This window comes from Clytia hemisphaerica, unplaced genomic scaffold (genome assembly GCF_902728285.1).
Source record: "Clytia hemisphaerica strain Z4C2 unplaced genomic scaffold, Clytia hemisphaerica genome assembly, whole genome shotgun sequence".
NCBI lineage: Eukaryota > Metazoa > Cnidaria > Hydrozoa > Leptothecata > Clytiidae > Clytia > Clytia hemisphaerica.
This window is the reverse complement of record NW_027103595.1, coordinates 1,049,863-1,075,466: the sequence shown is the minus strand read 5'-3', so window position 1 is coordinate 1,075,466 and position 25,604 is coordinate 1,049,863. Positions and strand designations below refer to the sequence as shown.

General features: G+C 35.9%; 1 protein-coding gene across 1 annotated transcript; it reads right to left on the bottom strand.

Annotated features, from left to right (window-relative positions):
- On the bottom strand, window positions 1-25,443 carry LOC136801633 (lymphokine-activated killer T-cell-originated protein kinase-like). The gene is made up of 5 exons (XM_067058274.1): window positions 25,154-25,443; window positions 24,618-24,793; window positions 22,565-23,002; window positions 20,990-21,118; window positions 1-507 (listed from the first exon to the last, which is right to left on the bottom strand). Exons 1-5 carry the CDS (start codon window positions 25,357-25,359, stop codon window positions 161-163), a joined length of 1,296 nt encoding a protein of 431 aa, XP_066914375.1. The 5' UTR covers window positions 25,360-25,443; the 3' UTR covers window positions 1-160.
- Window positions 25,444-25,604: the final 161 nt, after the last annotated feature.

Here is a 25,604-nt window from a genome sequence, read left to right as displayed (position 1 = left end):
TGTAAGAAAATCTCGAATTTGTTATCCTTTTCTGAATATTTACAAGGTAATGCTGAAAAAAGTGCATTTTCAGAATTTGTCAGTCGAGTTGATCCTAAGACCTCGTAAACAATCCCGAGATTTGCATGCATCTTGAATCATTTCTAATATTCAAATTAATTCATTTATCATTTAAATTTTCCTTGTTACCATGTTCTTCCCCGACTAAAACTTTTACTATCTTTACCGTCTTTGTTTTGGGTTCAGTTACAGGGTCCTTGGAATCAAGAGGTCCAGTTACAGGGTCTTTAGCAATATCGATTGAACCTTTTTCAGGATTTTTCTCTTCACTTTTTAGTCTTTTATTTTGATCTTCAACAATTATTGTCGATGATAATTCGGTCTGCAAAATAGATCCATCGATATTCGAGATATTGTAATCAGGAAGTATCGCTTTTAGAGAGGTTGCGACATCATGGGCGGAAGGGCGCCGGGTGTAATCTTCGATGGTGCAGCAAATAAACGTTCCTATAGAGATAAAAAAAATTGGGGCGCATAAATACAAAATGCAAAAAGAAACTTCCTCCGTGAGAAATATAGCAAATATAACTGGGCTTTTCCAGAAATAGTCCATGCCCCCTGTTGAGGATATCGAATATCCAGGGGGTTAACAATTTTTTTTCAAAAGTGGATATCCAGGGGGTTAAATATCTACAAGGGAGCGGATATTCAGGGGTAAAGTGTCTTTTCAAGTGAAAAATACGATATCCAGGGGTCTTTACTAATAAAGTAGGATATCCAGGCAGTTCGATACTCTGAAAAATCAATATCCTCAACAGTGGGGGTAAAATATTTTTCAGGAAAAGCCCATTTTTGTAAGGCCTTTAACTCTTTCTTTACTATTTATTTAATGCCTTCGTTTATAAATGATTCATTCGGCTGCCGGTAATCTTAATTGTGGAAAAAAGTGGTACGCTGAAAAAAGCCCACACATGGCCTATGTTGCTTTGTCCAAAGCCGAGAAAATTATTATTTGAAGTTGGTTTTGAAAAAATCATTAAACTTAGTTTTCCGCAGTACAGAAGAGCCAAAAATGTAGCACTGGGCTTTTCAGCAAAATAAGCAAAAATTGATCGAATACAAGGTGATAAACCTTTTGATAAATTACGTCACGAACATCACTTGCCTCGTATTCAAAGAATTACAATGGTGATTATGTCTCTTGAGACATTAAATGATTTTTTTATGAATAGGAAGTAGTTTTAATGAAATCCGCTGGGAGTTAATCACCGTGGCAATAATTTCAAAACGAGGCAAGCGATGTTTGTAACGTAAATTATGAAAAGGTTTATTTTTAGAAAGAAATCTTTGTAAGTGACACTCGGAAGTCGAAAATTGAATTATGTCTGTTGATAGGATAACCAAGAAATCTATCTAGCTCTGGTTCTGACTTTTTTCTGTTAGACTGTTGGCGAGAGAGCCAAAAACACTTCACATCCCTTCTCATAACATTATGAAGTGACACAATTACAAACTTTCAATTTAGTAATTTGATCGTTATATTTTTTGAGGCACGCAGTCAAAACAAATAATTGTTGATCTTTTTAAAATCTTTGAAGGAGTAGAGTTTTGATTTTGTTTATCAACCAAAGATAGGTACTTGTATCAAATGAAACTAGCGTATTCTATTGGCTTGTAATTACAATGACGTCATTTATAACCAATAGAATAGATACGATTACGTTTTTTTGGGGCTATCTGCTACATCTACAAGTCAAAACAATTTCCAAGCAGTATTTTATTTTGTTTTTGTTATGTGATAAAGAAGTACTGTAGAGATGTTATGAATCATAAGAAATGATTAGTCTTTGTATCTCAATATTGGGAAAATAAGCAGGGCGAGGGTACTAGATTTGCGAGGCGACGAGTATGTCTAAGCCAAAAATCGAAAATCTAACTCTTTGGGAGAAATAAATTCTTGAAACCCTTTGAGAGGGAAATTCTCGATTTTAATGATTTTAGGACCCTTTAAGAGACTAACTTATGAATTTGTACCCATTTAAAGGACTTTTTAGTCATTAAAAAAAAAGGCTACCCTTAAAGTTCTTACACACCCGTCATTTGTATTGCCTAAGTCCCCCCCCCAGGAAATAGCAAGGCAAATAATTAGTGATGGTTTGCCCAGGATCATAAAAGGTATCTGCAAGCTAGAAATTGGGTGTAACTTCAAGCAGTCTGATAATGTATTACACGCTTTTCTTTTTATAAGAAAAGTGTACTTTGGCTGATGGTGAGCATTATTCTTATTTTATATTGTTCTAACAATAGGCCTATTGTCTTAACTTTGAAATCTCACCCTGATATTCTTATGGAAGTTATTCTTATAAAAAAAGCGTGTAATCCATTTGTTTGTACAACGTTCTTTCTTTAGTTAGCAAAAAGATTCAAAACTGCATTGACACAAAAACAAAAACAAAATGAACGAAACCTCGTGTGCAGTTGATCAAACCACGAAAGATGAAGAAAATCAAAAACTAAAACAAGACCATGCTGAGGAGATTGAAAAATTGACTTTGGATCACAAAATCAAAATATTAGAACTCCAAAACGACTTCAAGTTAAAAGAAATGGAGATTGAAAGCAAACAAAAACAGAAAACACTCGATTTAGAGAAAGAAGTTCAATCTCTTAAAAACGAGATTGAGATTATGAAAATGAGAGCTCAACATCAACAAACCAATGCTGATTACAAATTAAAAGAAGAAAACCAAGCCTTGAAAAACAAGATTGCATTGATGCAACTCGAATCTGAGTATGCGCAAATTCAGGCTGATAGCAATTTACGAGAAGAGAATCAAACTCTGAAGAGTCAAATGGAAATTGCCAAAGTGGAGAGCGAAAAAGAGAAAGCAGCTATCAAAGATCAAATGAATGAGGAGATTCAAAAACTGAATCTTCAAATAAATGTTTTGAATCTAAATAAAGTACCAGAAGAGAATGTGGTTGCTCGAATTTTCACGGCTGTTGAAAAGATTTTGGTGAATTACAAAACAGGGGATGGAGATTTTTTCAGTGAAAATTTATACAAATTGTGGTATGAAGATATGTCACGTTCGATGGAAAATCGTAAGCAGTATGTCAATGAAAAATTCGTCTTGATTCGTAAAGAAACAAAAATAATTGGTAATTCAAATCTGTGGTTTGCATCGAAACAAAAAGGTATTGGATATGGTGGAGAAGATAATTATTTGATAACTGAAGGGTTGTGTGAAAAAACACCTGCTGATGCAAACGTTTTTCTTCTCCATCCAAGCGATTATAGAAAGTGCATGAAGATGGTATTCAATAATACTAGCACTTATATCAGATGGTGGTATTCTGGCATAATCACCGTACAAGATTTCAGTTTTGGAGATGCTTCTTCAGTTATTATGCTTGCTGAATTTAAATGAAGTACATATTTTTTTTATAAAAAGATCCAAAATTTTTGAAGCCTTCGGATGTTCTTAGCTTTTTAAGTTTTAAGACTAAAAATGTTCTTAAACTAAAAAACATTTCAGTCATCCAAGCTTTATGTCCTTATATAGTTTGTTCTTATAAAACACGTGTAAAAGTGAAAAGCCTTTACCTTAGTTGTAACATCGACTGTTTCAGAGTCCATATATAAGCCTTAAAATGTTCTTAACTTGTATTTAAAATTTTGGCCATTGAAGCCTTATGTTCTTATAAAGTTTATTCATATTAAAAAATGTGTAAAATGATACCATTTAAATTAATCAAATCATCAAATTTTGTTTCTCTATGTTTAGGCAGACACCGTTCTGATATGAAATATGCGCCTGATATGAAACGGAAACACTTATGTAAAAATAAAACCTTTAAGGAAAAGGGAGTTGTTATCCTTCTTGAACATGAGCCATTGAAGTTGTAGTAAAAAACTTTTAAACTTGACTCCAATAAAGTCATGTGATAGAAATTGAACATGGAAATGTGGGAAAGGGGTCAGTCTTTTACACGGCGTTAACAACTGAGTTTTAGTGACTCTCAGATGAAAAATAAACGCTATTTGTTAATTTTCTACTTTTGCAACCCCATCCGCAACTTAGTCTTATTTTACTCATGGATTTATTATAGAGACTCTGGATAAACATCGAATGAAACGGTGGAGAGCGAAGTATTGTCTTTCTATTGTTTCAGAAAACAATCAATGTACAGGCTTTGTCCGCAAATGACAACTGTCATGGCGGCTCGAAGGACTCTGATTTTGAAAAATGATTAATATTCTTATTTCTAAAAAGTTCTTTAATTTTTCTGATCGTACTTTTGCTGGCTAAAAGTATGAAAATAAATGCTAGAATACTGTCGCACACGGTGATTTATGTGTGGAACTCCCTGGATATTTCACCAGATAGTTTAACTAAATCCCGAGGCGCAGTGTACCCTGAAAGAGTACAATTTAAGAAGATAGTAACTGAACGATAGTAACTTCGATCGAATAAATTTTATATTTACATGAAAGTGATCACTAACGTATATACCGGTTCTATTAAATTTCCCGTCTTAATTTTTCAATAGCTCCAAATAACTGTTCCTTAATACAGTTGTCTAAAAAGTCGATAACACGATAATATCTCCAATTGATGTTATGGAAGGTTCCATATCTAAATCAGTAACAAGTCTTACTAATAGTACGGTTCGTAACTCGCTAGCTTTCCAGCATGTTTCGACTCTCCAGCACGCTTCCGACTCTCAGCACGCTCTCCGACTCCCAGCACGCTCTCCGACTCCCAGCATGCTCTCCGACTCCCCAGTATATTTCCGACTCCCACACTGATTTTGTGATTCCGGTATTTATAGTTTTTAGTTGTATGAGTATTTAGAGGACTGGATTTAGAGCCTGGGATCAATAGTCACGTTGGTTTAGTTGTTCGCGTCCATTCATGTGGTTGGGATTGCTTCCTCGATCCCAGCTCATAAATCTTTCAGTGTTGTGCGTAGATTGATTCAGTCTCTTGGTTTTGTTCTCGATTATCTCAGTGTGTCAGTGGTATGTAAGATATTAGTCACGCGCTAACGGGGTTGCAGTCCGTTTTCCTCGATAATCTTCATGCGTAAATCTATTCAACGTGAATGGTATATGATGATTTTCCATTGACTGAATGCTGGTAGCTAGAAAAGGTCTTTTCGTGGTCTATCCCTGCGTAAGCACGTTGGACTTGAATGGATAATGTAAAGATTGTTTATTTTGGGATGAATGATGTTTTCTCAAAATATTTCTACTGTCACAATACCCAGCGAATACATTTATGAAATCTGGTGTGAGAAAAACATCATCAGACGAGTAAAATCAAACAAGATGCTTATAATGGCACGAAATTTTGAATAGGGAATATCTTTCCAATATTTCTCCGAGAATAGCTGAGATTGACATATATTAAACGTGAGTCTCATAGCTCCACTGTGGTATGAAAATCTTTTGGTGGCACGTGGTGGCACGGTGGATATTTTGTGGTTGAAGTTTAAAATATTCAATTTCTTATACATAGCATGTTTTTGCATCTTTTTCGAAATTTAAAACGTCATAACGACGTATAATGTAAAGATGCGAAAGAGAGCCGTAAAACTCTTCAGTTTACGTTAAAACGTAAAGGTGTTGTACACCCTGAATATGATGTAAGCAGTAAGCAGTATACCAATGAAAAGTTTGTCTTGATTCGTGAAAGAAAGTCCCGAAACTCTTCTGTTTACGTCAAAACGTTAAGGTGCTTTACACCCTGAAAATGATGTAAGCAGTAAGCAGTATCCAATGAAAAGTTTGTCTTGATTCGTACAGATGTGAAAGAGAGCCGTGAAACTCTTCCGTTTACGTCAAAACGTTGTAAGCAGTAAGCAGTATACCAATGAAAAGTTTGTCTTGATTCGTAAAGATGTGAAAGATAGTCGTGAAACTCTTCCGTTTACGTCAAAACGTAAAGGTGCTTTACATCCTGAATATGATGTAAGCAGTAAGCAGTATACCAATGAAAAGTTTGTCTTGATTCGTAAAGATGTGAAAGAGAGTCGTGAAACTCTTCAGTTTACGTCAAAGCGTAAAGGTGTTGTACAGCCTGAATATGATGTAAGCAGTAAGCAGTATACCAATGAAAAGTTTGTCTTGATCCGTAAAGATGTGAAAGAGAGTCGTGAAACTCTTCAGTTTACGTCAAAACGTAAAGGTGTTGTACACCCTGAATATGATGTAAGCAGTAAGCAGTATACCAATGAAAAGTTTGTCTTGATTCGTAAAGATGTGAAAGAGAGTCGTGAAACTCTTCAGTTTACGTCAAAACGTAAAGGTGTTGTACACCCTGAATATGATGTAAGCAGTAAGCAGTATACCAATGAAAAGTTTGTCTTGATTCGTAAAGATGTGAAAGAGAGTCGTGAAACTCTTCCGTTTACGTCAAAACGTTAAGGTGCTGTACACCCTGAATATGATGTAAGCAGTATACCAATGAAAAGTTTGTCTTGATTCGTAAAGATGTGAAAGAGAGTCGTGAAACTCTTCAGTTTACGTCAAAGCGTAAAGGTGTTGTACAGCCTGAATATGATGTAAGCAGTAAGCAGTATACCAATGAAAAGTTTGTCTTGATTCGTAAAGATGTGAAAGAGAGTCGTGAAACTCTTCAGTTTACGTCAAAGCGTAAAGGTGTTGTACAGCCTGAATATGATGTAAGCAGTAAGCAGTATACCAATGAAAAGTTTGTCTTGATTCGTAAAGATGTGAAAGAGAGTCGTGAAACTCTTCAGTTTACGTCAAAACGTAAAGGTGTTGTACACCCTGAATATGATGTAAGCAGTAAGCAGTATACCAATGAAAAGTTTGTCTTGATTCGTAAAGATGTGAAAGAGAGTCGTGAAACTCTTCCGTTTACGTCAAAACGTTAAGGTGCTGTACACCCTGAATATGATGTAAGCAGTATACCAATGAAAAGTTTGTCTTGATTCGTAAAGATGTGAAAGAGAGTCGTGAAACTCTTCAGTTTACGTCAAAACGTTAAGGTGCTGTACACCCTGAATATGATGTAAGCAGTATACCAATGAAAAGTTTGTCTTGATTCGTAAAGATGTGAAAGAGAGTCGTGAAACTCTTCAGTTTACGTCAAAGCGTAAAGGTGTTGTACAGCCTGAATATGATGTAAGCAGTAAGCAGTATACCAATGAAAAGTTTGTCTTGATTCGTAAAGATGTGAAAGAGAGTCGTGACACTCTTCCGTTTACGTCAAAACGTTAAGGTGCTGTACACCCTGGATATGATGTAAGCAGTAAGCAGTATACCAATGAAAAGTTTGTCTTGATTCGTAAAGATGTGAAAGGTCCTGTACATACTGAATGCAATGATCACTTAATGGTTGAAGGATTTTATGAACGATTATCAAAAGATTCCAACATTTTTCTGCCTCATCCAAAAGGTTTGAAAAAGTTTGTTGAAACCAAAAATTGTACTACTGGAGATATTAAGTGCCAACACGTATATATAAGACAGAGAGACCCAGATAGGACTAATTACCCTTTCATTGTAACATCGTCTCTCTAAGAGGATAAAGAATTCGGCCACTCTTTGTTGTTTGTAGGTCTGACAGGAGAAAACATTTTTTTATTTTCATACTATATATATGCGCATTGACCTCAAGGACTGAAGTGAGATTCGAACTCAAGACTTTCGCATTACTAGTGCAACTGCTCTACCGACTGAGCTATCCAGTCCACACTGGAGGCAATTTCGGGAACAGCGTTGGGTTTTGGACTCAATCACTCCAGTAACCACATGTAGCATGCGATGAACATCACCATCAATGATGACACTGCGCGTTTTGATATTTAACGATATCATTATCAAGGACTTACCATTAAGTGCCAAGAAATATTAATTGTATTAGATGGTGGACTTTCAACAATATCTCGTTAGATTTTTATTTTGGTGATTGTTATTCAGTTATCATGCTTGCTGAATTGAAGTGATTAACATGTAAAAAATAATATTTACAAATTTTCTGTTCACTCGATCAAAATACAGCACAGGTATTTCCGAGCCAAGAATCGAGAATAGAACTTTTAAAATGAAGGTTTTTGCCATTTTTGAGGCCCATTGAAACATTTTGGGCGATTTTTCCCAAAATTTGGTCAAAATTTTCGAAAATCTTGACCCTTTGAGAGGGAAATGATTTTGTGACCCTTTAGAGACTAACCTATGAATTTGTTTGAGAGATTTTTCAGGTACCCTTATATGGCTAGAACATAACCGTCACCTGTTTTGTCCCGGATATACAGGTGAAGTCTACATGTACCAACAAGTATTGACAGTCGATACTTTTTCCTCGCGTATGAAAAATATCATAATTAAAATCAATGGTAGAGCAAATGCCTGCGAATGTCATGGTTGTGAGTTCGAGTCTCGGCGTATCTCTTGGTTTTCCAACGGTTCTGGTGGCTGCTCAGAAGACAACATGAGAGTGACTGTCTTCACTTCATTGAAATACATAGGACAAATTGATAATTAAAATCCTTCTCTTTAGATTAGATTTTTATAATTAATAATTTCGTTTTTAAACTTTGCTGTTGAATAGAATAATTAAAGTCACCATTCAAAACTTGTATTAATTACTTCAGTTTGACAAGTGCTGTGCGGATGATTAGCTTGATTAAAATGAATTTTGATCAATAAATAGGCTTATTAGTAGAATGGGTTTCCTTCTCCTGTATTAGAAAGCTTTCATCTCAGCTGTAGTATAGTCGATATTACAAATAAATAATAGCTTGAAACCTAATATGCAAAATTTGTTTTTATACAAAAACCATCACTAAAACCGGTTCTTAACTTGCTCTGTTGTGCCATGTTTTAATTAGTTGTGAATACTGGCTTTGGTAACTAGACTAGAGGGTTTAGAAAATTTTTTTATTACTTCTTTCTGCTATTTTATGTTAGGGAAAATTGTCAGACTTGTCTCTTTTTCTTGCGAGAAGGCATTGTTTTGAATCTTTGGCTTTAATCATATCTTATCTTCTAAGTTTGTTCTTGATTCAAAATTCATCTAATTTCAAATGATTTTCATCTATGATTCTTTAAGAAATCAAAACGTTTTATAATAAGCTCAAGAAAAATGAACGAAGCCCATTCAGCCGATTGTCAAAGAACAACGAATAATGAAGAAAATCAAAATCAAAGTCGAAAACAAGACCATGCTGAGGGGATTGAAAAATTGACTTTGGATCATAGAATCAAAACAGTGGAACTCCAAACCGACATCAAGTTAAAAGAAATGGAGATTGAAAGCAAACAAAAACAGAAAACACTCGATTTAGAGAAAGAAGTTCAATCTCTTAAAAACGAGATTGAGATTATGAAAATGAGAGCTCAACATCAACAAACCAATGCTGATTACAAATTAAAAGAAGAAAACTAAGCCTTGAAAAATCAGATTGCATTGATGCAACTCAAATCTGAGCATGCGCAAATTCAGGCTGATTACAAATTAAAAGAAGAAAATCAAACTCTGAAGAATCAAATGGAAAATATGAAATTGGAAAATGATAAAGAGAAAGCAGCCATACGACATGGAATGGAGATAAAAGCTGAAGACCTTCAGCTTCAAATTCATCTTGAATCTGAAAAAGGAGCAACCGGTTGAGGATGCTCCGCATGGAATTTCTGATCGATTTTTCGAAGGAGCTGAAAGGTTTTTGGTGAATTACAATACAGGGGGCGGAGATTTTTTCAGTGAAAATTTATACAAATTGTGGTATGAAGATATGTCACGTTCGATGGAAAATCGTAAGCAGTATGCCAATGAAAAGTTCGTCTTGATTCGTAAAGAAACAAAATTAACTTCAGATCTGTGGTTTGCATCGAAACAAAAAGGTGTTGAACATGGTGAAGAAGATAATTATTTGCTAACTGAAGGGTTATATGAAAAAACACCTGATGATACAAACGTTTTTCTTCTTCATCCAAGCGATTATAGAAAGTGCATGAAGATGGTATTCTGTGATACTGGCTATGTTATCAGATGGTGGCTTACTTCCAAAAACACAAAATATTTCAACTTTGGAGAAACTTCTTCAGTTATTATGCTTGCTGAATTTAAATGAAGTACAGATTTTTTTTATAAAAACATCCAAAATTTTTGAAGCCTTTTTTTGGATGTTCTTAGCTTTTTAAGTTTTAAGCCTAAAAATGTCCTTAAACTAAAAAATAATTCAGTCATCCAAGCTATCTGTCCTTATATTCTTATAAAAAACGTGTAAAAGTGAAAAGCCTTTACCTTAGTTGTAACATCGACTGTTTCAGAGTCCATATATAAGCCTTAAAATGTTCTTAACTTGTATTTAAAATTTTGGCCATTGAAGCCTTATGTTCTTATAAAGTTTATTCATATTAAAAAATGTGTAAAATGATACCATTTAAATTAATCAAATCATCAAATTTTGTTTCTCTATGTTTAGGCAGACACCGTTCTGATATGAAATATGCGCCTGATATGAAACGGAAACACTTATGTAAAAATAAAACCTTTAAGGAAAAGGGAGTTGTTATCCTTTTTGAACAGGAGCCATTGAAGTTGTAGTAAAAACTTGCCTCCAATATAAAAGTCATGTGATAGAAATTGAACATGGAAATGTGGGAAAGGGGTCCGTCTTTTACAAGGCGTTAACAACTGAATTTTAATGACTCTCAGATGCCAAATAAACGCTGTTTGTTAATTTTCTACTTTTGCAACATCATCCGCAACTTGAGGAATGGAAAGATGGAAAGACAATGTTAATCACTTCAGTGTTGAAAATTGTCATTAGCAAAACTTATCTTAACTATTATCTCTCAAAATTCAATCTTAACTGTATATAAACCGAGAACTGTTTTAGTGTATATATTACCTGTATCATATTTTAAAAATTTTTATATTTACGTTTCATTCCATCTCCTCGGAGAAACAGGTGTAGTTGGAGCATCTTATAGCCCGGTTACGGCGGTCCAAATAGGAAAAGGAAGATTCTGATATAAAACCACCCCTGCATAGGTTGGCGTCTTGCATAGGGTTCTCTTTCAGCCTCATGGGGTGTTTGACCTCTTTAGACACTTTTTACTGTCATTCTCACTATGGTGTATCCAGTGGCGCGGAGCATTAGAAACAATTAGCTATCGAAAGAAAATTTGAAATGTCTTCCTTAAACAGCACCAGGGTTAAAGCCCCTGCTCGTCTCGTTCCTTTCTCAAATCTTGTTTCCCAGGGAACCAATGACCCAATAGCTCCAAACTCTCAGGAGAGAACTATTGGTGACAGACATGAGATTGTAACACCACCTAAACTGCTGAAATGCAAAAAGCAAACAATTTTTAGCACGCTTTTAACGTTCGTTCTCTGACTCAAATCAGTTGCAAACAAGAATTACTTCAAAACTTCTCAAAATATAATCTTGATATTCTGTTTCTCCAAGAGCACAGAAATTTTCATCCGGACTCTGAATTCCAGCACCTTGATCTTGGCAAAAACAAGCTAATCACATCCTTAGCTTGGAAAAATCACCAAGGGACCACAATTGGTGGCATTGGTATTCTTCTCTCTCCGAAGGCCTTAAACAATCTTCTTTCTGTGAACAAAGTGTCTAATCGTATCATTGTAGCTGAGTTCAATAGTAATCCAAAAACATCCTTCATTTCTTGTTATAGTCCGACTAATGTCTCTGACGAATCCCTCGCGCAGATGTCTTTTATTCTTCTCTCTCTGCAACCCTACAAAATATCCCTGCTCACAATTTCGTTGTTATCGCTGGCGATTTCAACGCGCAAATGGGTAGGGACGTTGATAACTTTTCATTTCATCAAAAAACAAACCGAAATGGTTCAAAATTAAATGACATGATCCTGGAACATGAACTGATTGCCTCTTACTACTTTTATGAAAAAGCCCAACAAACTTTGGACATTTCAATCCCCGAATGGATCCAAAAGTCAAATTGATTTTATTCCCGTTCGTAAGAAGTGGAAAAACAGTGTCCACAACTCACAAGCCTACTCTTCCTTTTCTTCAGTAGGTTCAGACCATAGAGTTGTTTCTGTAAATGTCTTTCTTAGCCTAAGATCTTCCAAAAGAGCTACTCCAGATCCTATGAAGTCCATAGACTGGACCCAGGTTCTTGGGGACTCAGAATTACAATCAGCCTATGTCATCGAGGTCAAAAATAGGTTTGATGTTCTCTCCAAACCAAACGACGACGTCGAAACAAAATATTCAAATCTGATAAAAGCAAACGAACATGTCTGTCTCTCTTATCTTCCGAAAAAACAAAAATGCAAAAGTAAAGTTCTTCATGAGGACAACCTTGTCAAAAATGCGCGCAAAACCTTCGAGTCAGCCAAATTAAAACATCAAACACGTGCTACTAGAAGAAGCGGTAAAGCTCTCGCAGATGCGCAAAAAGGCTTGGATGACGCTTACCTAACCGCTGAATCGCTTTTTATTCAGGGAAAGATTGACTCGATCAAAGCTTTTCACGAGTCAAAAAAACATTCCGCTTCTTGGAAAGTCATTAATGAGATATCTGGACATAAGGACTACCCTTCCATTCAACTAAAGGGAGGTTCTGCAGAGAAAAGGAGGACAAACTGGCTAAAACATTTTAAAGACTTGCTCGGAAATGTACGCACTACCACTTCATCAAGCCTTTGAAAATCTAAACATTCCAACTAATACTTTTACCTTAGATGAGTTGAAGAAAACTGTAAAACTTTTTTCTAGTAATAAATCTTCTGGCTTAGACAACATTCCAACTATTTTATGGAAAGATCCTACTTTTTTGACACTTCTCCTCGAATTCTGTAACCACACCTTCGAATACCATTCTCCTCCATCAGCTTGGCTCACAGGGGGTATCATCCCTGTGCCAAAGAAAGGTGATCTCACCCTTGCTTCAAACTATAGGGGTATCACATTAATGCCAATCGCTTCAAAAATCTATAACAAACTGATCCTGAATCGTATTGTCCCATATCTTGATCCTTTGTTGCGAAAAAATCAAAATGGTTTCAGGAAAGGTAGAGGTACTCTTTCGCAAATACTTTCAATTCGGCGTATCTTTGAGGAAATGCGTAAATTAGACAAAGAAGTTATTCTCTGTTTCGTTGATTTTAAAAAGGCTTTTGATTCTATTAACAGAGAAAAAATGTTTGAAAGCTAAACTCTATGACATTCCTGACAAAATTATTCTTGCCATCAGGGCGCTCTACACCTCTACCAAGGCAAAAGTTATCTCTCCTGACGGGGACACTGAAATGTTTGACACCCATGCTGGTGTTCTTCAAAGAGACACCCTTGCACCCTTTCTTTTTATCCTAGTTTTAGACTACGTTCTTCGTATTTCTGTTGATCCTTTAAACTACAAGGGCATCCAACTTACAGCCCAAAAAGTAGAAGAAATCCCGCCACTTTCCTCACCAATCTAGACTTTGCCGATGATCTCGCCCTTGTCTCTGAGACCATTCAGTTCGCAGAAAACCTTCTCCACTCTCTCGAGAATGCCGCTAGTCAGGTCGGCCTTTTTTGTAACGAGGGAAAAACTGAATTTCTGTGCACTTCTGACTCCGTCCGTACTCTGAAATCGCTGAACAGTGTCAATATCAAAAGAGTAAATGATTTTAAATACTTTGGCTCCCACATTAATGATTCCGAACAAGACTTTAATATTAGAAAATCTCTCGTGTGGAGGGCCTGCAACAAACTAAACAAAATTTGGAAGTCTAATCTAGATAATAAGATTAAGGTACAAACCTTCAAAACCTTAATCGAACCTATTCTCCTTTATGGGTCGAAGACCTGGACAATGACGAGAGCCATGGAAAAAAGTATAGACGGGTGTTACACAAACCTCCTCAAAAAGGTTCAAAATTTAAACTGGGCGAACCATCCGAACCTCAATCAAATATACAATAATCTACCACGCATCTCGCGTATACTCACCAATAGAAGACTACAGTTCGCAGGCCACTGTTTTCGAGCAAAAGAAGAAATAATATCCAGACTTCTTTTCTGGTCACCAACGGGTCTAGTAAGATTAAGGAAGTTAACCTTCCTGGATACTCTGAAGAGGGAAACAGGTCTCGAGATTGAGGAAATAAAGACAGTCATGCATTGATCGGGTATTGTGGAAGGAAGGCTACGCAAATTTTCCGACGTAAGTCGAAAGATGATGATGATGATTGTCTTTCTATTGTTTCAGAAAACAATCAATGTACAGGCTTTGTCCGCAAAGGACAACTGTCATGTCGGCTCGAAGGACTCTGATTTAAAAAAAATGATTAATACTCTTATTTCTAAAAAGTTCTCTAACTTTTTCTGATCGTACTTTTGCTGGCTAAAAATTTGAAAATAAATGCTAGAATACCCAGCGAATACATTTATGAAATCTGGTGTGAGAAAAACATCATCAGACGAGTGAAATCAAACAAGATGCTTATAACGACACGAGATTTTGAATTGGGAATATCTTTCCGATATTTCTCCGAGAAGAGATGAGACATATTAAACGTGAGTCTCATAGCTCCACTGTGGTATGAAAATCTTTTGGTGGCACTTGTTGGCACGGTGGATTTTTCGCGGTTGAAGTTTAAAAATTTCTAGTGTCAATATTCAATTTCTTATACATAGCATGTTTTTGCATCTTTCTCGAAATTTAAAACGTCATAACGACGTTAGCAAGCACCTCACTAAAAGCGGGATTTTTCATCTCGTTTCTTAGTGAGTTCCACTTTGACGATTTTCGAAAAATAGAAGCCTTTCAAGTGTTTTGACGCAAATTCGATTATTTGATACTGCAGAAGCTTCAAACGTTTAAAGTGACGTCAAAAAATCGAATGTTTAGAGCCCGAAAACTTGGGCTCAAAACATTCGAAAAAGTGGCAAAGTGGAATAGACGTTAATTGCGTAAAAAAACGCGGGTGACGTCTAGTATAGGCTATAACGACGTATAATGTAAAGATGTGAAAGAGAGCCGTGAAACTCTTCAGTTTACGTCAAAACGTAAAGATGATGTACACCCTGAATATGATGTAAGCAGTAAGCAGTATACCAATGAAAAGTTTGTCTTGATTCGTAAAGATGTGAAAGAGAGTCAAAATGTAAAGGTCCTGTACACCCTGAATATGATAATCAATTAATGGTTGAAGGATTTTATGTACGATTGACCATGGATTCCAACATTTTTCTGCTTCATCCAAAAGGTTTGAAAAAGTTTGTTGAAACCAAAAATTGTACTACTGGAGATATTAAGTGCCAACACGTATATATGTGCGCATTGACCTCAGTTTGATAAAGAACTACTAAACTGAGGATTGAAGTGAGATTCGAACTCACGACTTTCGCATTACTAGTGCAACTGCTCTACCGAATGAGCTATCCAGTCCACACTGGAAGCAATTTCGGGAACAGCGTCGTGTTTTGGACTCAATCAGTCCAATAACCATATGTAGCATGCGATGAACAACATCACCATCTATGATGCCACAAGGGATGCCAATGACACTGCGCGTTTCGATATTCAACGATATCATTATCAAGGACTTACCATTAAGTGCCAAGAAATATCAATTGTATTAGATGGTGGACTTTAGACAATGTCTCGTTGGATTTTTATTTTGGTGATTGTTATTCAGTTATCATGCTTGCTAAATTGAAGTGATTACCATTGAAAAACAAATATTTACAAATTTTCTGTTTACGTGATCAAAATACAGCACACGTATTTCCGAGCCAAAAATCGAGAATAGACCGTTTGAAAGGAAAGTTTTTGCCATTTTTAAGTCCCATTGAAACATTTTGGGCGATTTTTCCCAAAATTTGGTCAAAATTTTCGGAAATCTTGACGCTTTGAGAGGGAAATGATTTGGGGACTATTTAGAGGCTAACCTATGAATTTGTTTGATAGATTTTCAGGGACCCTTATGGCTCGCACATAAACCGTCACCTGTTTTTTCCCGGAAATACAGGTGAAGTCTACCAGTATGTACCAACAAGTATTGACAGTTGATACTTTTTCCTCGCGTAGGAAAAATATCATAATTACAAGTGATACTTTTATGGACCTACCAGGTTATGCATTTAACACATATATAATTGATATCTACGTGGGCATGACCGTTAAACAATCATTCAGAACACAAATAGTGACAATCTATTGAAACTAGTCGTTCTTGAAATATTCTTTCATATTCAAGACTTCGAGAGCAAAAAAAAACATCTATCTCATAAAAAAATTTAGTAATTTGGCTAAGAACATTGATGTATGCTTATTAATAGTAACTAGCCGGTACCCGGCGTCGCACGCCGGTTTAGCTGTTTGCTGAACGCATTTAAAGTCCTTTGAGATGTTGGGAAGGTGGCTTAAACACGATGAAATCAAAATTAAAGGGAAGAATTCTCTTCAAAGTTTGACTCTATCCCTCCCGGGTGACGTATCTTTTAACCATATTTTGAAAAAGATTTTTGTGGCAAAAATGATCAGAAAACAGAAAGGGCGTCATTCCCAAATTACACCATACCGGCGACCAGCGACGTCCGAGGCGGCTCTGCAATTAGATTTTTTTTCTCGCTTCACTCGCGTTATATATGCCGTAGTTCTTGATGTTTAGGAAAACTTTGATGTCAAGATAGGCGGAGTGAAATAATAGACAAGACATGCAATTCGTCGAAAAAAGGCGGCCCGGGGGGTGTACTTAGGCAAGAGAAGGGTATGGGTATGTGCCGGCCTTAAGGGTGCCTTTTTTGAAACATGGCAGTTTGAAAAATCGGAAAATCAAACTTCAGTCCCACTAAGAATTGGAAAAATAGGAAAATTGCAACTTTTTGCCCCCAGAAAGATAGAAATTTGGTCAAATTAGTTCCAAAAAGTGAATTCAAATTCACACAATTTCCCTTGTTTCTTCTCCTCTTTAATCTACTAAGGGTCCGAGGGACAGGGCTGAAAGTCAGCTCGAAACCATAGTCCCCTCGGAAGGCAGCTAGGACACGCAGACAAAAAAGCGTGATAGATAGCGCTATTTTATTGTTGCTTTTTATAAAATAACTTCGTCATAACTTCAAAATTCAACAATGACTTAGATTTACAGCAAAATAATTATCGACATACATGTTTAAAGGTCCCTTTTTACGAAGAAAGAATTCTAGTTTTTACCGCCTTTTGAATGTATTTTTAATGTTGCAGATTCTGTTTAAAAGATTTCTTTTGTTTTGAAAAGAATTCGAATGTCTCAAATCAAATAAGGTCGTTAATTACATTCGAAAACATAAAACAAAAGAAAAGAAAGAAAAAAAAAGAAAAAGTCTAATCTATCAATCAAAACAAAGTCTTTATAAAACGGCGCGAATATCGTTAAACACATTTGTGGAGCAAGAACTAAAAGTTATCTTTTGGAAGAACAAAAACATTGCGTGCGAAAACGAAAGTATAACAGACAAACATACAAACAAAACGACATACAGACTACGGCTATTAATATATAGATGCTTATAGATAAAGATGCGTTTTTTTGAGCAGAAAAATTCTTTCTATACCTACTTTCATGTAAAAAAATCAGAAAAAAAACCATGATCCAATATTTCACAAAGTCTAAAAAACTCGTTTTTAAGCCGTTTGTTGGCCCAAATTTGCCCAAAAACATTTTTTTTCGAAAATCGGGCTCCGTCACCTTCGAGGGTTTATAGTTATGCATCTTTGTGCGAAAAATCATAAAGAATGAAAGCGCCAATCTCGAGAAAAGCTAATACCTAAGTAATTGATAATGTGCTTATAAAAAATATCGAATTTGACCAGTTTTTCTATAAAAACACGCCAAGAAACCAAAATTTCATGTCTAAACACACATATTCTTCAAAAGTAAGCCCTCATGAGCAAAAAAAACATCTATCTCATAAAAAAATTGAGTAATTTAACTAAGAAGATTGATGTATGCTTATTAATAGTGATTCTTATAGATAAACATGCGTTTTTTGAGCCAGCAAAATTTTTTTGAAAAATCTGCTTCAGCCATCTTTTACCTATGATGGTACCCTACTTTCATGCAAAAAAACCGAAAAAGTTAATGATCCAATTTTTCACAAAGTACAAAAAACCCGTTTTTTAGCCGTTTTTTAGCCCAAATTTGCCCCCAAATTTTTTTTTTCGAAAATCGGGCTCCGTCACATTCGAGGGTTTATAGTTACACATCTTTGTGCAAAAAATCAGAAAAAACTAATGAGCCAATCGCAAGGAAAGCTAATAACGAACGAACGAACGGACAAACGAACGGACAAAGGTTAATTTATAGGACCTCCGACCCACCGGGGTAGGTCAAAAAATCAATGGTAGAGCAAATGCCTGCGAATGTCATGGTTGTGAGTTCGAGTCTCGCCGGATCTCTTGGTTTTCCGGCGGTTCTGGTGGCCAGAAGACAACATGAGAGTGACTGTATTCACTTCATTGTAATACATAGGGCAAATTGATAATTAAAATCCTTCTCTTTAGATTAGATTTTTATAATTAATAATTTTGTTTTTAAACTTTGCTGTTGGATAGAATAATTAAAGTCACCATTCAAAACTTGTATTAATTACTTCAGTTTGACAAGTGCTGTGCGGATGATTAGCTTTATTAAAATGAATTTTGATCAATAAATAGGCTTATTAGTAGAATGGGTTTCCTTCCACTCTGTATTAGAAAGCTTTCATCTCAGCTGTAGTATAGTCGATATTACAAATAAATAATAGCTTGAAACCTATTATGCGAAATTTGTTTTTATACAAAAACCATCACTAATTTAACCGGTTCTTAACTTGCTCTGTTGTGCCATGTTTTAATTACTTGTGAATACTGGCTTTGGTAACTAGACTAGAGGGTTTAGAAAATTTGTTTATTACTTCTTTCTGCTATTTTATGTTAGGGGTAAATTGTCACTCTTTTTCTTGCGAGAAGGCATTGTTTTGAATATTTGGCTTTAATCATATCGTATCTTCTAAGTTTGTTCTTGATTCAAAATTCATCTAATTTCAAATGATTTTCATCTATGATTCTTTAAGAAATCAAAACGTTTTATTATAAGCTCAACAAAAATGAACGAAGCCCATTCAGCTGATTGTCAAAGAACCACGAAAGATGAAGAAAATCAAAAACTAAAACAAGACCATGCTGAGGAGATTGAAAAATTGACTTTGGATCACAAAATCAAAATATTGGAACTCCAAAACGACTTCAAGTTAAAAGAAATGGAGATTGAAAGCAAACAAAAACAGAAAACACTTGATTTAGAGAAAGAAGTTCAATCTCTTAAAAACGAGATTGAAATTATGAAAATGAGAGCTCAACATCAACAAACCAATGCTGATTACAAATTAAAAGAAGAAAACCAAGCCTTGAAAAACCAGATTGCGTTGATGCAACTCAAATCTGAGCATGCGCAAATTCAGGCTGATAGCAATTTACAACAAAAAAATCAAACTCTGAAGAATCAAATGGAAACTGCGAAAGTGGAGAGCGAAAAAGAGAAAGAAGCTATCAAAGATCAAATGAATGAGGAGATTCAAAAACTGAATCTTCAAATAAATGTTTTGTATCTAAATAAAGTACCAGAAGAGAATGTGGGAATCGTTGCTCGAATTTTCACGGCTGTTGAAAAGATTTTGGTGAATTACAAAACAGGGGATGGAGATTTTTTCAGTGAAAATTTATACAAATTGTGGTATGAAGATATGTCACGTTCTATGGAAAATCGTAAGCAGTATGCCAATGAGAAATTCGTCTTGATTCGTAAAGAAACAAAAATAATTGGTGATACTTATCTGTATTTTGCATCGAAACCAAAAGGTGTTGAATATGGTGAGAGAGATAATCATTTGATAATTGAAGGGTTGTATGAAAAAACACCTGATGATGCAAACGTTTTTCTTCTCCATCCAAGCGATTACAGAAAGTTCTTGAAGATGAAATTCTGGACTGCTAGCACTAATATCAGATGGTGGTATTCTGACAAAATCACCGTACAAGACTTCAGTTTTCCTACCTTCAAAGTCGACCTTTATTTTGCACCGGCAAGAGAGTAGTTTTTGTATTTAAATTGTTATGAATTTACTTTTGTTCGTTCGGCGTTTCTTAGTCACGTGTTATGAAGTATCAGGGTGGTAAGATTTTGAGACATAACTCACACGTCGATAGATGAGCTTAAACTAACTCCCACCCACCCCTAGATATCTTTGATTTAAGCTTACTATATTCCAAGTATTGTTCTCTTTGATTTTAACATAACATAGTTGTTGTTTTTGATTATTCTACGGTTATTCTAAACCCTGTACACGGTTTCTTTTGATTTTATATATAACATAGTTGTTGTTGTTGATTATTTACAAATAGTTTTGTAAATTTATGTCGCACCTTAGGCACCTATTTTCTAGACGACTTTTAACCAATCAAATAACTTTAAAAACATGAAACAATACCACCAAAAATCACATGTAGGGGGTGGTATACAAAGATTGTGACTGAAAAACAGTAAATCCAGTGTGGATTAAGTGTCAGAATGGGTGGGTGGTCCTAAATTTCATCCAAAATCAGTTACTACGGATGATGTTCTGGATTAACTGCGTGACCCCCCCCCCCCCCTGCTCCAAGTTTAGTTTTCCCGTTTCGATATAGAGTCCCGCTAGAGTCCCACTGTAACATTTGAAAAAGATTTCGTCCCCTGGTGGGATAAATACCCTTAATTCCAGCCCCACTGGAAAACTAATTTTGATTTCATTCATATTCGAAATTCAATGTTTAAAAATTTTGGTAAAAATTTCCACCGGAGCTTTGAGAACAGGGAAGTTAAGTCATAATTATAAATGCTTTAGAATTGGTGAAATCTAGTTATTAAATATAGTAGACAAACGACAAATGGACTAAGCATCCGTCAAAAAAAAATTCATCAAAATTTTGGACAATCTTGAAATTCTAGATTCACATATTTCAATCTTACCTATAACTGGATCGTATTCTGTGGAGTATTGGAAGTCGGGCATGGCGGGTCGCGTACCGATAGCATCGAAATATGCATCAGGTATTGTGAATGAATCGTTTGTGGAGGATAAGAAACTACCGTCTAAATCTGAAAAAAAAAGGGTAAACAATTTCAGTAAAAGCAGGACGCCACAAAATTTCTGACACCCACCCCCCCTAGTAGATACTTGAAAGACAATTTGAAAGAAAATTCCTGGAAATAAAAATAGGTCACGGGCGACGCTTACCTAGTTTTCCAAATATTGCTATGGTAATTGATCAACAGAGGAAGTAATAACAAGTTTACTCTATTATATTCTATCTTACCACAATTTCAGTAAAAGCAGGACGCCACAAGGTTTGGAGACTTTGAAACCATTTCAAATTTAAAAAGGAATCGTGATCATGGGTTCAGGTCTAGAGATGCCAAGAATTTAAAAGGTTGCTTATGCTTATGCTGTATAGGGTTTGGATTCATTTCCCTCATATTTTGTTATATTACCCGAGATAAATTACTTGGTATCATATAGGCCGGGTGAAAGCACGAGACTTTCTGTAAACAATTGCCTTGACTTGATCATACGAGCATTGAGTTTTAAAGCCCCAATGGCTAGAGTAGGATCTATAACCTTCATCAGGCAAGAAAAAGCGAAGCTACTTATTTCCCATCCAGAGCGCGCCTAGAACGCGCCGTAATCAAGACGACGGATTGTATCTAGCGGTTCTTTTGTTTTTGAAGATTGCATTTTTTTTAAATCTAGCGATATATTTTACTTTCAATCCGGCGTTTGTGTAAAAACCACGCGTCATCCAGGAGTCTCAAGTCTAGCCTTTCGGGCCTGGAAGTCAATGAATGGATACGACTTTTTCAGACGTGCTTTAAATTTTGAATCACTGAGCCAAAGAAATTAAAAGATATATAGATCTTAAACTTTCCAAGGAGGATACTGTCGCAGGGCACTAACCCTGATTTTCAAATTGTCATTGGACCATCACCCCTTTGTAGAGCCTGGTACTAACATTTTTTAGGAAAGAGGGACTCTCACTTACAGTATAAACCAGTAGATAAATAAGGGTACATTACCCACAGACTTATAAAGCCCGAAGGGCTAAATGGCGTGCTTTAAGTTCTTCCAAGCGAAAAAAGCGAATATCGCAAAAAATATTGCTGCTATTGTTTTCGAAAACCCGCGAAGCTTCTGATTGGTCAAGCGCTGAAATTATATTGTAATGTCACGTGACCTAGATAGGATTTCCTACCTAACCTCGGCACACTTTTCAGCAAAAGCACGCCATCTAGCCCTTCGAGCTTTGTAAATCTATGACATTACTCTGAAATAATGCGTTGTGAATTGCCAAAATTGGGATATTCTGAACTATTTTTTACCCACCAAAAACCTAAATTCATGAGAGAGATATAATCATCTCACACAATTGTAGCACGAGGTACTAACTTTTTTAGGAGTCAAAATAGATACCACCAGCCGGCTATGGGTCAGTAGCTTTTACTCTTAAATTTTGATTTTTTAATAAAGGATAGGAAAAACCTCTTTACCTTCTTTAGAATTATGCATGTGACAGACATGCGGGACATCCAGCGCAAGCATTTCCCAAAGTACCAAACCGAAAGAGAAAATATCTGCTTTATCTGTTATAACATCACCATTTTTGATTTCCATACTGTGCCACGGCTCCGAGCCGACGTACATAGCCTTCGTGTTTCGTGGCGCCGATAGGTCGTCTTTCATAAAAATCGAAACTCCAAAATCACATAATTTGATTAACTCGAATTTCCCTTTGACCAAAATATTACCACTTTTCATGTCTCCGTGTAATAGTTTTTTAGTATTATGGAGATATTCTAAAGCGTTGCTTATGGAAAATGCGACCTGTGTAATTTGAATAGCGGAAAATATTTCTTCTTTTTCTTGGTGTTTGTAGATGATGTCATCAAGGCCTTTACCGAACGCTTCCATCGATAAACACACATCTCCTGAAAATGACAAACAATGGACCTACCTGATGATGAGAATCATATAAAAATAGGACAAATAGCAAGATAGAGAGTAAAAAAGTGTAGTGAGCATGCTGCTGATTACCGTGAGTATCACAGCTTAAATCAATATCGACCTGTGAAGAATAGTTAAAGTCACATGACTTATAGTCGTAGATCCTGGAGTGAATGAACCGCGAAATTAAATTCCCGCGAAAAAAAATAATTTGACCAACCGCGAAATTAAATTCCCGCGAAAATTTCTTCCCTTAAGGTAAATATTTTAGCGTGATTTCCCTATTGACGATAAAAGGTTAGGCACTTTTTGGCCCAAATTTGCCCAAAAATTTCTTTTTATGAAAATCGGGCTCCGTCACTTTTTGAATCTCCGTGGTAGGTCCAAAAAGCGAAATTTGGGGATTTTGTTTTCGGATCTTTGATTAGTGAAAGTTTCTTTTATTACAGTTTATCTGGATTTAATTTTGCGTGGATTAATTTTGGAAAATTAGTCTTGGCGAAAATTTTAAAATCCCAAAATGGAAGAAATTGTGCGAAAAGAGGCAGATTCGCGAAATTTTGCCCAAGCGAAGTTATAGATTCTCTATTCACAAAAATTATTCCACTTAAGGTTCACTGATGAACATTACGTAATCATAGATGTCATATTATTTTACACATTAGATAGGATAACTGCTCACAGGTTACCTGTAGAAGTGTGTCCAGTTTTGAAGTTCACTATTTTATTTTCAAATTTACCTTAGATTTCAAAACATTCGAATCGCACTGTTGACTAGCTGTAAAACTGGAGACGCTTTCTCTTGCATGGGAAGACTCCTTATCCAGTCAAGTAGTTAGATATAAGTGACCGTAATTAGAAAAAAGTGAACCAGGGGAACCGATAGATGAGCCCGGCGGGTAAACATTCTTCCTTCAAAGAGGGGCGTTTATTCGAAGGGGTGTTAAAAAGAAGGGGCGTTTATTCGAAGTAATACGATATAGTAGGGGGAAATTTGTTCGTTTTTTTGAGGTCGCTCGACTTTTTTAGTCAAAGCACTTGTTTTACATTTTTGGAAAGCTAAGGGGTAGGGGAATCAAAATAACTTGGGTGCCAATTTTCTTTCGGACACTTTGGTGTGATTTTCGGACAAATACGACGGTCTCAGGCAGAAATCATAGGGTGAAAAATTAATGAAAATTTTAGCTTGAGAAAACGAAGACCTGTTGTATATTTTTGGAAAGCTCTCAAAAAATTAAGATTAGTGATATATTGCTTTCCAAAAATATACAACAGGTCTCCGTTTTCTCAAGCTAAAATTTTCATTAATTTTTCACCCTATGATTTCTGCCTGAGACCGTCGTATTTGTCCGAAAATCACACCAAAGTGTCCGAAAGAAAATTGGCACCCAAGTTATTTTGATTCCCCTACCCCTTAGCTTTCCAAAAATGTATAACAAGTGCTTTGACTTAAAAAATCGAGCGATTTTAATAATTTTCCCCCTACTAATAGGTCTCTAATAAAAGCTTTACTTTTGATGCACGCCCATTGGTGGCTTTTGTAAGACTTACATAAGCACGAAAAAAAAATTGAAATGGCTTTATTAACATGAATCCTACCTTTTGGTGTCTTAGTGAATTTCTTGAAAATCACGATATTTGGGTGATTGAGACTTCTTAGAATTTTAGCTTCTTCAGCCAGACGGTCCATGATAGGTTTTCTCGCACGCCCCTTATTAGCTTTCTTGATCGCCCATGGAGAGGCGGCAACGCCTGAAGTCTTTTGACGTTTATATCTTTGAGAAAAATAGTAAATAGTAAATTGGAATGACAAGGGGCGGGCGAATATTGATGAACTCTAGTTTAGACGGTTGGACCTGTCTTGCTTTTCCTCAGTTTTTGGGCAAAAAGATGACTACAATAATTTGTCCCTTCCCTTTTTTTGCTTATTTCCCACTATTTCTGAATTTGTGGTCTACATCAATCAGCGGTAAGGTAGAACGCCGGCTAGTCAAACATAGGTCCGATAAGGGCTTTAAATAACGGTCGGACAGCTGAATTGTCCGACTTAAATTACTCCTTGTCCGGCCCAAAAATCAACCCTGGTCGTTATTTCGAGCCATGGTAATAGTACAAAAAATACAAATCAATTATACCTATAAATAGTGACATGTGTGCCACACCCTAATCTCTTCATGAGCGGTGAAGGAGGAATAACGAAGGGCGAGTCTTGTGGAAAAGCTGTCTTTGCTGTCCGCTTAACGGCCGCTGAGATCGGGCGGGCGCTTATTGGTGTTTTGAATGTTGTATCTGTCGTTTCATTGGTTGGTTTTGAAGTATTAACTGTTGTCTTTGATGCCATTTCTTTGAGTGTGCTGATGTGTTGATTTTGTATTAATTTGTATTGAATTTCTATTTTTTTCGCGTTTTTTTTCTTTTACTGACTGAAAAGAAATAAAATTGATAGGGTTAGTAAGAACGTAGTAAAAAACTTCAAACTATATAATCAGATGTATAAAAAGTTGATTACGACTCATGTAATAAAACTTACAAAATTCATTATACAAGAATGAAATTAAGAAATTTTTCCATAAGCCCGGGGCCACT

Bases quoted from the DNA above. Each gene is read 5' to 3' on its own strand.
- LOC136801633 (XM_067058274.1), bottom strand. From the start codon at position 25,359: ATGGCATCAAAGACAACAGTTAATACTTCAAAACCAACCAATGAAACG. The intron at 23,003-24,617 runs GTAGGATTCATG...TGTCATTTTCAG, and splicing joins ATTCACTAAGACACCAAAAG to GAGATGTGTGTTTATCGATG. The intron at 508-20,989 runs GTAAGATTGAAA...TTATCTCTATAG, and splicing joins AGAATACGATCCAGTTATAG to GAACGTTTATTTGCTGCACC.